Genomic DNA, 16,190 nt, shown 5'->3' on the forward strand with positions numbered 1-16,190 from the left:
TCGCTTGTGGAATACATCAATAATTTTCAGTCCGTTAGTATTTCCATCGGTGTTTTGCACAATGAACAATGCTAAAGGGAGGGGAACAATTCCCTTTGCCTCTGAAATACACCAACGGACACAAACTGTTTGTATTTTCATCGGTGTTTTACATAGTGAATAGTGTTAGGGGGAGGGGAACATTTCTCATTACCTCTTGAATACACTGATGGACACGAATCGTCGGTATTTCCATTGATGTTTTGCACAATGAATGACGTCAGATTGTATTTGTATTCCTTATTTATTCATCCTACAAATACCTAACTTGAAAGCTGCACACACAACACAATAGCACAAGTTCACCTAATAATAATAAAATAAATATTTTTTTTGTTTTGTCAATAACTATTACATTATAGTTTATGGCATTACACTTTTATTTTTTGATAGTTAGTCAGAATTTCTTCTTCTTCTTCTTCTTTTTTAATTAACTCATCATCAGCTCCATCACAATCTTCTACGTTGATATCAATGCTATCATAATCTTCATTGACTGGTGCTTGTCCGTTGCAGCTCAAAACAACATTCAACTTCGCAGCGTCAACATAAATAGAAATATTATCGAAGAAGCAAAAATTTGAATTTTCTTCTAAGCCAATCAATACAACAACTTGATATGGTTCAACCAACTCACTAAGTTGAAAAACATCATCTTCCATATTTGAGTCATCGTTCTTATCTTAAACAACCTCAACACGACCCATGAGTTTGGTTTTCAATATGGATAACCAATCAATTCTTGAACGATCCTTTCTAAAGAAAATGGTGTATATGTAATAAATTTGCTGGTATTGCTTAGCAAAAACAAAGACATTGTTGATGTTGCAGAGTTTAGCTTTTTAGTTAATTTCTACCAAACCATGATGAAGATCTACTCTGATTCCTCTGTCAATGGTGTCATACCAATAACATTTGAATAAAAAGACTTTATTATGCTTCTTATGATATTGCAATTCGAATACATCTTTTAATTTCCATAATAGTCAACTTCAAACTCATTAGAAGTCAATCCCTTAATACAAACCTCACTCTTATATGTCTTTCTACCCTGCTTATATTTTTCAATATAAAACTCGTATTCATTGATAAAATATCCATTGTAGCACTTCATATTTCTTTCAAGACCAGACTCGGTAAAGACAATGTAGCATTAACATTCATTTCCAATTGATAAATCTTGTCATCAAGTACAACAATGAACAATAAATGAGAATTTTGTAATGACATTAAGTATCTTGATATATAATAAGTTTTTGATAGTATTTACATGTGTTCTAAATCACGTGGTAAGTTATTCATCTTGTAATAAAAAGATTTATGATTCGGTCAGCTATGAGTTATTAGATAGTAGATATTAGCAATATTACCTACGATCTAGGTATTCAACAATGTATGAGTTTGTGATATTACAAGAGATAAATAGTCCATTTATAATGAAGTTTAAATAGTATATATACTTACTAAATAAAAGGTCATAACTAATCACAGTTAAATAACAAATAATTATGTGTTTGTTTGAATTCTAGTTTAAACAAATATCTTCTAATGGCATTATTTTTTGGTACAGGTTGTCTAGAATTGAAGAATATTGACAAGTTCTCACTCGAAGGTAGTTCACCATCATCATATCTTGGAACGCGATTTATTCTTATTCTCAAATGAGGCTCAAAATAGTCAATATAAGTAACACATTGTATAAGTAACACAATACTATACGAGCTTCCTTATTTAGTTTAGTTTTTTTTTTATTATTATTTAAAAATAGCATAACTTGGAAATACTACAGTTTCCCAATTGCAAGTTTTTTTTAAATATAATAAATTGTTAAAATGTATAAACAACCCTCCCAAAAATACAAAAAAAAAAAGAAGAAGAAAAAGATTGCAGGGTCAAGGTTGCACAAAAGTACTAATCGCATCCATCAAGGAAAAAGAACATGTAGATCCAATGGTAGTAGAAGAAAATCGAGAAATAAATTTGCAGAACCTACAAAAGAAGACAGGAAAGAAAAGAATGAAAGAAAAATAAGAAAAATGAGATCAAAGTTTTGATACGATATCTCTTAAATCATTAGAAAAAGCTCAATAAAACGAATCCACAAGCATTAAAGAAGGCTACAAATAAAGATTAGTGTGAGACAAATACACTCTCCAAAAATAAATGAGCGAACCTATCATCTTTGGATAACATACACTGTCCAAATTCTTTCATATATATATACAAAATATCATGATATATAGGGATAGTTGTTATGAAAACAATTTCCGTTCTGACAAATCGTGTAGCTTATAATTTTCCATCATTGAATGGATTGCCATACCAACTGCTTTAAATTGCCGACGGTTTGCAATAACACTCCTCCTCTATAAGTTACAGCCATCCCCTAGCCCTGAGCTCACCTTTTATCTAGCATTCCAACAAACTAATAGCCAAGAGCAAGATGGAAGAACTAAAGCCATTGCCACCTAGCTCATGCCCTTTTACACCCATAGGCTTCCTGGAAAGAGCTGCCACTGTTTATGGTGATTGCCCATCGATCATCTACAACAGCACCACTTACACATGGTCTCAAACCTACCGTCGATGTCTCAAGGTTGCATCTTCGCTATCATCCAATGGCATCAAGCCGGGTCAAGTGGTTTCCGTTGTGGCCCCTAACATTCCTGCCATGTATGAGCTTCAATTTGCCGTGCCCATGTCTGGTGCCATCCTCAACAACATCAACACCCGTCTTGACGCTAGGACCATTTCCATACTCCTGCGTCACAGTGAGTCAAAGCTCGTCTTCGTTGATTATTTGTCACTTCATGTTATTCTTGAAGCCCTCTCTTTGTTTCCACCTGAGACTCCACGCCCTACCCTCGTCCTCATTACGGACGATGAGGAAGAAGCACCACCACCACCATCACTATCCGTAGATTTGTGTACTTATGAAAGCATGGTGGAGAAAGGAGATCCTGAGTTCAAGTGGGTCCAGCCACAAAGTGAGTGGGACCCTGTGGTTTTAAACTACACATCAGGTACTACCTCAGCTCCTAAAGGTGTGGTACTATCCCACAGAGGAATTTTCACCGTAACCATTGGATCCTTGATTGATTGGAGCCTACCAAAACAAGCAGTGTATCTGTGGACCCTGCCGATATTTCACGCCAATGGGTGGAGTTATCCGTGGGGCATGGCAGCTGTTGGCGGGACCAACATCTGTCTTCGTAGAGTGGAAGCCCCTACGATCTACAGCTTGATCAAAATGCACGGGGTCACTCACATGTGTGGCGCACCTGTGGTGCTAAACATGCTAACAAACTCTCCCAACGCGGAACGCCTACAAAACCCAGTTCAAATTTTAACCGCGGGAGCTCCACCGCCATCCGCCGTGCTTTTCCGGGCAGAGTCACTTGGTTTTGTGGTGAGTCATGGATACGGTTTAACTGAAACAGCAGGGCTGGTCACTTCGTGTGCGTGGAAACCAAAGTGGAATACATTTCCAGCAAGTGAGAGAGCTAGACTAAAGTCAAGACAAGGAGTTCCGATTGTTGGCTTCACTGAGATGGGCGCTGTGGATCCCAATACAGGAAAGAGTGTGGAAAGAGATGGGGTATCACTTGGTGAAGTTGTTTTGAGAGGTGGGAGCGTAATGTTAGGTTACTTTAAAGATCCATTAGGCACGTCGATGTGCATGAAAGATGGTTGGTTTTACACGGGAGATGTGGGTGTTATACACTCAGATGGATATTTAGAGGTCAAAGATAGGTCCAAAGACGTGATCATTAGTGGTGGAGAGAATATTAGCAGTGTAGAGATCGAGTCTGTGTTGTATACACATCCTGCTGTTAACGAGGCAGCTGTGGTGGCTAGGCCTGATGAGTTTTGGGGCGAGACACCATGCGCATTTGTGAGTTTGAAAAATGGTTTGGCTAACAAACCTGGTGAGAAAGATATAATTGATTATTGCAGGGAAAAGATGGCGCATTATATGGTACCAAAAACCGTGGTGTTCAAAGATGAGCTTCCAAAGACATCAACTGGGAAGATTCAGAAGTATTTGCTCAGAGAATATGCCAAGGGCGTGGATTCTTCGAAGGTAAAAATGGCAACCGGACAGGTCGGGAGTGGTTTTTATCTGCCTCTACGTTCTCCTAGATGGCTTCAAACACCCTTTGTTCCCACCCCATTCCCTGTCAAGGCCGCCGTAAACATCCTTATCCCCACTCCCATCTCCACCTCCATTTGCGTTCCCATTCCCCGTTGTCGTCCCGTTTCTCTGTACAACTTCAGTCAAAGCACATATTTTGCCAGAAAAAGAGGTTCTGAAATATTCAGTATCTTTCAAAAGAACCAAGGAACAGTGCTCCATCAGCCACATCGTTTGTGCAACACTCATGCTCGATTCCTCTGAGCTTCAAGAACATTAATTCTTGAAACTTAAGAGGAAGTTGGCGCAACGGCCTTCCCATCTGCTCCAAATTGGTGTCCTATTAATAGCGATTTGTTTTGTGTGTGAAATTGTACGTTTTCCTCCGATGGACTTGTCAGTTATCCCATACCAAAACAGCTATCATGTCTCTTTCAATCACCAGGTACGACACGATCAAGAGATGGTAACGCAGCATGTAATAGCCTTTGTCCAAAAAGCGAGGAAAAGAACAGTTTCGTGTTTGTCTTCGACTAGCATAAGTTCTTAATAGGTAAAAGTTAATCCTGTTGATCTTCACCATTCTCTTGCAACATAAATTGTCATTTTGAAATTGATAAATTTGGTTAAGTATTTAGTGTCGACGTTAATTAAAGCAGATGGCATGCATGACTTTGCATCGGGTCCAAAATATTCAATTGATTGTAGGTATCATCGGGTCCAAAATATTCAATTGATTGTAGGTATCATCTGGTCCAAAATATTCAATTGATTGTAGGTATCATCGGGTCCAAAATATTCAATTGATTTTAGGTATCATGGGTCCAAAATATTGTAGGTATCATGGGTCCAAAATATTCAATTGATTTTAGGTATCATGGGTCCAAAATATTGTAGGTATCATGGGTCCAAAATATTCAATTGATTGTAGGTATCATCGGGTCCAAAATATTCAATTGATTGTAGGTATCATCTGGTCCAAAATATACAAAGTTAGCTAGTGGCTGAAGATCAAGCACCCTATAAATCTAAATGAGTGAACCAAAAACACTCCTTTGATCTCTAAATTGATCTCTATCTTGAAGAATGTTATTAAGTTATTGATATCTATCGCTAAATTTAATATTAAAGAATATTTTCAATTTAAAATTCAAGGTTAAAAGAACCAAGTATACTTATTTGGCCGTCAAACCAAAAAAATCAATTTTTCAAAGTTTGAACTCGGATTGAGTAGACTATATTACTATTCACACTATAGTAGGTCCAATAAAAAAAGTTATAATTTTTTTAATTGAATTTTGCAGTTACTGAAAGCAACAATGAACAATTATCTTTGGCTTAAGTAGTTATCAAACCCTTGATAAATGTTAAGTAAAATTATCAAAAAAGCTAAATGAACTTGGAAAAATACTGTATTTATAGACTAAAAAATATTCTTTATTGAAATAATATAATGATAATTTATTTTTCCACCTAAAACAATAAATACTAGACATCAAAGGCATTGATATCTTTTTACATGCTCTATTTTTTATTATTAAATTGAATGGGAACAAATACCAAAATATCATAAAACTAGCCTTAATTGACATTTTTGTGTTTCCACAATGATTTTTTTAGTTATTATAGTGTCAAGTGAGGAGCAATTTGACATTTTATCAAATATATAAAAAAAAATTAAATTGAAAAAGCATAATGAAATGAGGAAATTTTTCTTAAAATATAAAATATAAAATTTGAAGTCAAAGAGTTTTTCGTTTTTTTTACAATGGTTTTTTTTATTATTATTAAGTCATCTTAGGAGAAATTTGATACGTAAATATATATAAAAAAATAACAAAATGGGGCACACGAAGCTCACTCCCTAACATGTGGAAGGCACCTTCCCACGTCTAAAAATGATGTTCCATTGTGTCATTTTAACCATCACCATGTTTTCCCCCCTTGATAGAATGACACGTGTCAATGATGATGATTTAGCTTGTTAGTAGTACACCTTTTCTCTTTTCTTTTCTTTTTATTTTATCTCTCCTCTTTAAAAAATTATAATTTGGTCTATTTTGTTGTAGGTTTTTCAACTTCAGTTCTTATTCTTTTTATTATAATTTTTGTTCTTGGCTTTTTTATAGAAGTTTTTTTTTTTATTTTCAATTTCATCCTTTCATCCCAATTTGGTATTTTTTTTTCTAATTTGATCCTCATTCTTTTGATTATATTTTTAGGCCTTTTATTGAATTAATTTTTATATTGAATTTCACCCTTCAATCTATAATTTTTTTATTTCAATTTTGATCCTCATTCTTTTAAATTTTTTTAGTCCTTTTATTCAATTAATTTTTTTTTTAATTTCACCCTTCAATCAAAAATAAAATTTATTTTGTATATCAATTTTGATTCTCATTCTTTTAACTATCATTTTTTTTTTATCCTTTTGTGTAATTAATATTCTTTTTCCAAGTTAATCTTTCAACATTTAATTGGTTGGGATTGAGTTTTATGTTTTTTTTTTTTCCCAGATAGGGTATTTCCAATTTAATTCCCAGGGTTAAGGGCTTGAAAAGTTATACTCTCTTTATTTTTTATTAAGGTAATTTAATCTTGTGATTTGGATTGCAGGTTTGGTAGAATATCATGTGTTGGCTTGACCCTAATTACTGGGGTTACAAGTTTGTCATGTTAACTCAGATTAATAAGAACAAATTTTTTTTATGTCCTTTATTTATCCTATTTTGTTTTTCTATATTTAATAAGTTGTAAATTGAGATACATCATTTACCCTTTTTTTTGAAAATATATTTTTCTCATGGTATCCTAATCACTTTTCTTTTTTAATTTGATCCATACACTGTTGTTTCCTTTATATATATATATAATTGAAATAAAATCAACTTATTAATTTATAAAGAACATAAGAAAGATAAATGGTATTTATAACAAGCAGTAAAAAAATATAAAAAAGTATTTAAGATATTAATAAAAATTATTATTATTGTTATTGTTGTTATTTGCAATTCAATGAAAAACATTAATAAAAAACATTATTAAAATAAAATCAACTTATTCGATCCAATTGGCTCTATAACCGAAGTCTTATATTTTATTTTCAGTTTTAAAATATGTTTGCGGTATCTGAACAACAGTTTTTGTATAAAAAAAATAATTTGGCCCTAAGATAGTGCTGGCACAAGGGCTAGTAATAATCTAAATTGCTTCTTTCTATCTTACTAAATATAAGCCAACTTTGACACAAAATTAAGGCAAACTTAAAGAAGAAAAATCCCTTAGTACCAATAATTATCTCAAATAAGTACTGCTGAAATAAAGAACATAAGAAAGATAAATGGTAGTTATTTATAACATGGTGCATGCTATGAATCTTGGAAATTATGGAACCGGTTCATTAACTGGCTAGGACTGTTGAACAAACGTTACAAAAATGGCATTTTCTGGGTGAAGGAAAATTTCAGAGGAAGGCTATCTGTATGTTATCTACTGGCATCTTGTGGGTTATTTGGCTAACTCGTAGCAAGTTGATTGGACTCCAGTCTTGATTACAGCAAAGTGTTCTTTAGAATATAGAAAGTATAAATAAATAAATAAAAACAAATTATTTGCCTTTTTAAGTGGCCTTCCTTCTTCAAGGCAATTCGATTTCAAAGCATAAGAAGCCCTTGAAAGTTGAAACCCAACCTCCGTATTTCTTCATCTCAATGCAGTTTCATTTTGGATTGGAGTGGCTAAGAGTGTCATTACAGTTATTTTTTAAAATAATTTTTAGAATGAAAAGTATTAAAATAATATTTTTTTTATTTTATAAAAATTAATTTTGACATTAACATATCAAAATAATCTGAAAACATAAAAAAAATATATTAATTTAAAGCAAAGAAAAAAATAAAAATAAAATTATTTTTTTTCAAAAAACTCTTTTAAAACACAAAAATAAACAAGGGTTGGTGAGAGAAGAAAGAAAGAGAAGGATAAAGAGTTGATTTTCATCCTTAAATCTCTTTTTGAATCTTTGTTATTTCAAGGTAAGTATGACTTTTATTATGTTTGATTTGGATAATTCCATGAATGAGAGCTTGAATGATGTTATATATGATTATAGAATTTGAATTAGAGAAATTTATTGATTTAATTTGGAGTATTATGTTAGAATATTATTTATAAACATGAATAAAGATCAAGTAAGCAGGAAATTATTTCCATAATGGTGCATTCAACTAGAAAGAAACAGAAGAGAGAAATTTCCAAGAACCAAACACGATCTTGTTATTTTGGGAAACAACTAGATTGATTTAAGAAATAGTCAGACCATTTCTCGAAACTGTCAGACCGTTTGATGGTCAGACCGTTTTGGCTAATGTCTAGTTTTGGTCTGATTTTGTGTTTTAGTTTTTTCTTAATTATTATTTATTTTTTGTTCTTTTGAGTTTGTTTAAGGGAGATGAGAATTGTTTGATTTAATTTAGCATAATATGTATGTTTAATGATGATGACTTGAACACTTAACGTGGGACTAATGATCAAATTGCAAAAAAAAAAAAACACATTTATACATGATAAAAATTTAGAATTGTCAATTCAATTAAATAAAAAAAATTTAAAATCTATATGGAAAATAAAATTGATCTTTATGATGATCAATGACAAATGACATTGATTATAATAGTATAAGAGAGGTCATGAAACCTATTCAATAGCAGGGAACCATTATATACACTCAGATATTAGATGGGTGCTCGGCACCTTACAACTACAATATTAATTAAATTGTAATTGCAATTTTTTTTTAATTGTATCTTGATTTTTATTTGAAAAATATTAAACAACTAGAGAAACTCATTCCCTGTAAATGGGATTAGTATCATGGTTACTAGGCAATAGGAGAAATTAATTTTTTAGTTAATAAGATTAGTGTTTTGATTAATGAAAATTAGAGAAATTAATTTTCTAGTTAATAAGATTAGTGTTTTGATTAATGAAAATTAAAGAAATTAATTTTCTAGTTAATGGTATTAGTATCCTAGATAATGAAAGATAAGAAAAACTAATTTTCTAGTTAATAGGATTAGTGCTCTAGTTAATAAATAATTGAAAAGACTCGTTCCTCATTAATGGAATCAATGCCTTGATTTATGGGTAATTGGAGAAAAGTAATTATTAATTCTTTTGTTAATAGGATTAGTATCCTGGATAATGATCAATTAGAGAAACACAACATTAAGATTATTGTTTTGGTTAATAGGATTAATGTCTTGATTAATAGGCGATTAAAAAACCAATTGATTTAGTAATAGAATAAAAGCTAGGTTTAGGTTAGAAATAATGTAAATAATGTTGGCAAGTCTTCAAAATTGTGCTAAAAATTGTGCTAATAACATTGAATTGCAAGGATAAGGACATATTAAGAAATTAATTGTTTGATAAATGTTCTTGCCCAGGAGATAATATTAAATTATTATTAAGTATAAATCAGATTATATTCTCGGTATTAAATAAATTTTAAAATACCTCTCAACACCACAATAAGTAGTAGATTCATGAATTTGTATCTTTTTGTTTAATCAAATGATATAACTGGGAGAAGACATATTTTGCTTTGTAATATCATTTTGTATCCAAAAATTTACATATCTAAATTAATTATGGATAATGCATTTAAAATAATTGTTGTTGAAGCATGTCTACCTTCAATTTGTTTTCAAAAGAACATGTGTCTTCAGTTGTAACCAATTTACTTCTCACATTTTTTGTAATACTTGTTTTATTTGAGTGAATAATGAAGAAAATGAAAAGTTCTTATGGTTAGATTAAAGGAAGTCTCAAATAGTGGAACAAACATTGGAATTACTGTTTGCAAGTTATAAATATTTTGGAATTGATAACTTAATACTAAAAATAAAGGAAATTCTGTCGGATTTTTAGTTAAGCACAAAAAAAAAAAAAAAAAAAAAAAACCCTGGATTTTCAATAATAATAAAAGAGGTAGAGGCATGCATAGAATGTTGTGTAAATAAAATTGGGGTCGTTACATGCTTGCTCCGCCAATATTAATTAGTGTTTTAGAGACAACAGTACTGACAATAAAAATTAGAATACTTTCAAGAAGAAAAAATAAAAAATAAGAATAGAAAGGGTGAATTACCGGGTGAATCGAGTTAGAGATTGAAGATGTGATGCCCTGTAGGAGAACGAAATGCGCAAAACTCAAGAAGCAAAGGAGGACATCAAGATAATCTGACAGGTTGGATGTAGACTTTTCCAGCCCAGTCTTGAAGTAATTTGAATATTTCAGTAGCAGTTAAACCAAGAAGATTGAATTCCCTCACCAGTAATGGTGGGAGTTTCAAATCATCCATGATAAAATCTGAAATCTCGTCAGTTGTCATCCTGGTGGCTCGAATCCTCATCACAACTGCTGGATCGATTCTTATCAAATAGAAAATAGACCCCACACCTTTTGATCTTGGAATGCTCCATTTTGTTGTAGAATTCGAATGTAACTTCACTGCCAGAATATTCACTAGGAAGACCTGTTCTTGTGCTCTCATACCACAATAACATGTGATCCGAATCATCTAACTTGAGTACAGCAGCTTTTGGCTGTGGATCCAAACCATAACATAATAACTTGACATGATCATGTTCACCATTATCACTTCTGGCATCGCATTTGCAACTAAAATTCTCACAATCAGACAGAAGTGGTGTGGGAGATGCAAAGACTATGCAGAAAGCAATTCCCTTGAGCTGATGACAGTTTAAGGGCAACTTTTTGGTAACTGAAGATCCCATATTTTGATCGCGAAACCATGGTGGAATTTCACTCTCTGGTAAAACGATTTGAAAAATCTCACCTTTGATCTCTCCAGACTGAGTGACACAGAAAACATGGAGAAATTAGAGATTCAAAATATAATTGATGATCATGAGAAGCAGGGAGAACTTATGAAGATTCACCTGAATTTTACATTGCACATCTGCCATTAGTTTCTTTTGATCCAATTTGAAGCAGTTTGCAAAGTTCAACTCCTGGAAATTTCTTAGATTGAACCTCGATAAGGTTTGAAGTGATTTACAGTCATTTACATCTAGAGCTGTAAGTGACGATGGCAGCTCCGGTAACTCTTTGATACCTGTTCCGCTTAAATCCAGATGTTTCAAACATTTCAGATGTTCAATTGAAGAGGGTAGCTCTTTAATAGCTGTTCCGCCTAAATCAAGATGTGTCAAAGATTTCAGTTGTACAATTGATGAGGATAGCTCTTCAATAGCTGTTACACCTAGCTTAACCTGTGTCAAGAATTTCAGATATTTAATTGATGAAGGTAGATCTTTAATAGCTGTTGCATCTAACTCGAGACGTCTCAAAGATTCCATGGGCTCCATGATTTCTGGGAAGCTCTCAAGTTTTGAGCAACCTGAAAGCCCGAGAACTTCAAGGGATTTCAGTTTACAGATGCTGCTGGGAATACTTGAGAGCTGTTTGCAGTTAGTCATATACAATCTAACAAGTGCTGTGAGAAACTCAATTGATGAAGGCACCTCTTCGATTGCCGTCCCTTGCAAATATAGATATCTTATGTTCCCGGAAATCTCTGGAAACTTTGTAATATATGCGCAGAATCGTAGATCAACCTTTCTAAGAACTGGTGAATTTCCTGAAATTGCAGGGCATATTCTGACATTAATGCAATGATATAGATCAAGAATTCTCAAAACTTTCGAACCAATCCTGCTTGGAAGACTTCTAAGATTGTCACAATAACTGAGCTGAAGGACCTCCAGCTTGGTGAGATATTGAATAGAGGGGTTCACCTCTATTAAACTTTTACAAAATTTAAGATTTATACTCTCTATGTTTTCAGCCATGGAGAGATCTGGGATTTCAAGCAAATATGGGGAGCCACTGAGATCCATACGTCTTAAATGCACAAGGTCCTGTCATAACAAAACAAGGGGGAAAAGTATAACAAAAGATTGACTATTTTTAAATTTATAATTCATGTATAGACATGATCATACCTGTACACCTGTCCAAAGCTTTTCAATCTTGCTATCAGGGAAAATAAGCTCAACAATGTTTTCAGCACAAAAACTTTGTGGCAAGGTTTTCAAAGGGAACCCATCCCAATGGAGATATCTCAGCTCATCAGAAAGATAATCGAGGCCAGAATGAGGAAGGTGCACTTTATCTTTGTTGTCCATTATGAAAATTTCATCCAAGGAAAAATGATTAAAAAATTTGAGAATTCTTAGCCGATCCATCCTTGAAAAGGCATCAGATTTTAAGTGCATTTCACGTGATTCAGAGATATCCAAGCATATGCCTTCAACTGCCTCCGTTCCCTAAAATCAAGGGTAGAGAATAAGCAAACAATATACTCATCTCCGACTACTTGAAAACATGTAACAACACGGTAAAAATATCACAGGCGGGAAAATAAGAATAGTTAGTGACTTTAGCTTTAACCTTCTTTTTCACCAACGCTTGATATACATCCTCAGGATCACATAACCTACTACGTTTGCCTGGAATTTTAGATTCTTCACGAACAATGCTAAAAGCCATCTCTCGTAGTGAATCATGCATGTTGACAATGCAGCCAGGTGTGGTGATGAGAGACTTGTCAAAAAGAACACTTATATCCGAACAAGCAGCTGAATAACAACCATCCAAAATTTTTGTAACACGGTCCCTATTTGCCCCATTGAAAAAGAATGCAAGATCAAGATACATCTCTTGCTGTTCATCATCAAGCCCATCATAACTAATTCTCAACACATTCTGAATTTCACGGTTAGAAACTTTCCCTAACTTATTCAAAACACTACACCATTCCTCTTTGCTTCTACCATAGAGAGCAGAACCTAAAACTATAAGAGCCAAAGGATTGCCTTGTGCATAATCTACGATCTTTTCTACCAACTTACTATGATCAATTGTGGGATTGTAATTCTTGAAGGCTTTCATGTTAAAGAGTTGAAGAGCTTCATGGTGGTTCAATCTCTCAACATCATAGATTTCATCGACCACATTCCTAAGCACTTGCTTATCCCTACTTGTTAAAAGAATTTTACTTCCTGGACCGAATGAAACATGTGGCTCTGGTAACAATTCCTCTAGCTGCCTTGAACTATCCACATCATCGAGAACAATAAGAACCTTTTTACGGCGAAGTCTATCCATTACAAAAGCATTTCCGAAGCTCAAAGGGCCAGTGTTCAGAATGTCTTGGTCTAGTAATTCTGGAAGGATATTTTTCTGCAAACCAACCACTGCATGTCTTTTTAGTTCTTCCCTAACATTTGCAACAAAGAGGAACCCTTCAAATTAAGCAGAGACATTGTCATATACCGCTTCAGCAATAGCTGTCTTACCTATACCACCCATTCCCCATATCCCTACAATCCGAACATCTTGGGACTCCATTTTCAACAAAGATTCAACCTTCTTAATACGTGCATCAATTCCAATCAGGCTCGTATGATGAGTACTCAAAGATGTTTGATGCAATTTGTTCAATATATCTCTAACAATGTCATCAACAAATTCAGACTCAGATCTAATAAACACAAAACACATATTTGTTAGTTGGAGAGAACCAGAACAGAACAATAGGCACTCTATAGCAAAATCAATGCAAACACCTTTAAAAAGATCATCATTTCCCAAAAGACTGAGTACATTGTTATCGATAACTGATACTGCAACATAAATTAATGAAAATAAACACTCTCAAACTACTACAAATCAGATTAAAAATGATTTGCTTTAATTAAATCAAACATGCAATTGCCAAAAACAATAGAGTTTCAAAAAATGAAAGCCCAAGTTGAAATTCAAGAAAGCAGAAGCTTACTTAATGTTATGTGAATCCCACCCAGATAGATTGGCTGCCTCCCTCATGGCCGCTCTCCAGTTGAGCACTTTTTCCATCTTCTCCTTCAATAACTGGTCATGCCTAGAAAATGCATCGGCAAAACTTCCAGTTTGATTCCTAACATGAGATGGATCAACCCGATAGAAGACGGGTATAACCATCTGCCCTTTAACTTTCTTGCATTCAAGAATTTTTGCAAGTTCCTCCAAGCACCATTTGGAAGACGCATAGTTTTCAGAGAAAACAACGACAGAAAGCTTGGAATCTTCGATTGCTTTCAAAAGGGATGGAGAAATTTCTTCCCCTCTGTTAAGTTTGTAATCGATGAAGGTTGAGATTTGTTTCCGCTTCAAAGCAGCATAGAGGTGGCTGACAAAACAAACACGAGTGTCCTCTCCTCTGAAACTAAGGAACACGTCGTATTTTTCTTGAGGAGTGGTTGTTGAAGAAGAAGTCGAAGCCATGTGAAAAAAAAAAAAAAAAAAATACACTTCCTTGTGATTCAGCAGATTAGAGTCTATGGACGAAGAAAGAATGGAAATGGGGCTTGCTTTGAACCGCGTTTTAGGGCATCATCACCTTCGAAACTTCCATTGACCACAAAAAAAACCTCACTTGGGGGTTTTTTCCTTGCAATTTGAAAGATGTATTTGGAAAAGAAAAGGGTCTCATTCCGAACAAAAAAAAAAAAAAACAAATTAGTACAATACTAACAGGTGTCCCAATATAAATGATCACTAAGATTAAGTGGAGTATAAATAAAAGAATCAGAAAATGCACTCCTTCGACATTTCAGGTTTCTTTAATGGATTTTTGTTTGGGCTAAAATATGGTTAGTTTCGAAGCATAGTTGTCGCATTTGGTTTAAAGCTAGGGTCGTCGTTTGGTCATATCAATCCTAAAATAATACTGTTTTGATAAGTTTTATATATATATAACTGAAGTTAGATTGTTTTGAACAAAAATTTTAAAAAGTGGAAACAATGTAAATTGAAAAAATAAAATTATAGAATCGACTAAGTCAGGTCTCATCTAAATTTAATTAGATCTACTAATATATAAGTTGACCTATCAAATCATATAAATTTAACTGGATTAAGATTCATTTTTATTACAAAATAATTAATACTAGGCTAGGCTCTAGATCAACGGATTATTGGATTGATATGTTAGGCCAAGCCAAACTTGATAATTATGATTCAAATAACTAAAATCTACTCCAAAATGAATATATCATAAAACAAAAGCCACAAAATGAAGAAACATTTTTTTTCAAGGATTGATATCAATCCAAAGGAAAAATTATAACATAGATAGAAATAATAAAAAATAGAAAGCACAAGAACATAGAATTATACTAAAAAAAAATGACACAACAATCCTGATTAAAAATTTTATTACTTATTATTTTTTATTCAAGTAGTTTGTGTCTAAGAGATTTACAACTCTTTAAATAAACTCAAAAACTACCCTAAACAAATTAGAAAACTTGAAAAATAATATAAATACAATAAATGTCCTAAACAAGTTAGGAAAATAAAATTTTTAAGCATAATATTTAATCTCTTAAAATAGATAGGAAAAAAGATAAAAAATAATTAATAAAACAAATATTTTTTTCATAAAAATCCTCATGCATCAGTCTCTCTAAGTTAAAAAGAAATTGCCTTCAAGTTCAAATTCTTGTTGCTTCGATCTCATAAATTTCTAATCAAGAATTTATAATTATTTACATGCTTAGTCTTTCCATTATAAACACCATTCTTATTAACAACTAACACGAGCTTTAATACCAACTAACACACACAAGAACAACACAAGAAAGATAGCAAGCATAAAAATATAAAATTATACTAAAAATAGATCATACAAAATCTCTAATTTAAAATTTTATTACTAAATATTTTTTGTTCAGGTAATGTGCTTCTTTTAAGATGTTTGTAATTAAATATGAAGGAAAATCAATAAAATTCATAAACAAATTAGGAAAAAAAAAAAAGATTACTAAGCATGGTATTGAATTTACCAAACTAGGTAGGAAAACAAAAACTAAGAAAACAAATAACTTTTTCTAAAAAACAAAATGTCAAAGCCATGAAAAATCTATTTGACTGTGTCATTAAACT

The 16,190-nt window shown here is 32.7% G+C and overlaps 2 protein-coding genes across 2 annotated transcripts; one reads left to right on the plus strand and one right to left on the minus strand.

Moving 5' to 3' along the window:
- The first annotated feature begins 2,202 nt into the window (after positions 1 to 2,202).
- Positions 2,203 to 4,760, plus strand: LOC118044166 (2-methylpropanoate--CoA ligase CCL4). The gene has a single exon (XM_035052358.2). The coding sequence runs from the start codon at positions 2,483 to 2,485 to the stop codon at positions 4,436 to 4,438; it is 1,956 nt and encodes a 651-aa protein (XP_034908249.1). The 5' UTR covers positions 2,203 to 2,482; the 3' UTR covers positions 4,439 to 4,760.
- Positions 4,761 to 10,127: 5,367 nt separating this feature from the next.
- LOC118044128 (disease resistance protein RPV1) lies at positions 10,128 to 14,810 on the minus strand. The gene is given in 5 exon segments (XM_073406595.1): positions 10,128 to 11,053; positions 11,141 to 12,121; positions 12,206 to 12,529; positions 12,654 to 13,917; positions 14,044 to 14,810. Coding segments are annotated over 5 exon segments (3,549 nt in total). The 5' UTR covers positions 14,529 to 14,810; the 3' UTR covers positions 10,128 to 10,558.
- Positions 14,811 to 16,190: the final 1,380 nt, after the last annotated feature.

This window comes from Populus alba, chromosome 19 (genome assembly GCF_005239225.2).
Source record: "Populus alba chromosome 19, ASM523922v2, whole genome shotgun sequence".
In the NCBI taxonomy this organism is placed as follows: Eukaryota; Viridiplantae; Streptophyta; class Magnoliopsida; order Malpighiales; family Salicaceae; genus Populus; species Populus alba.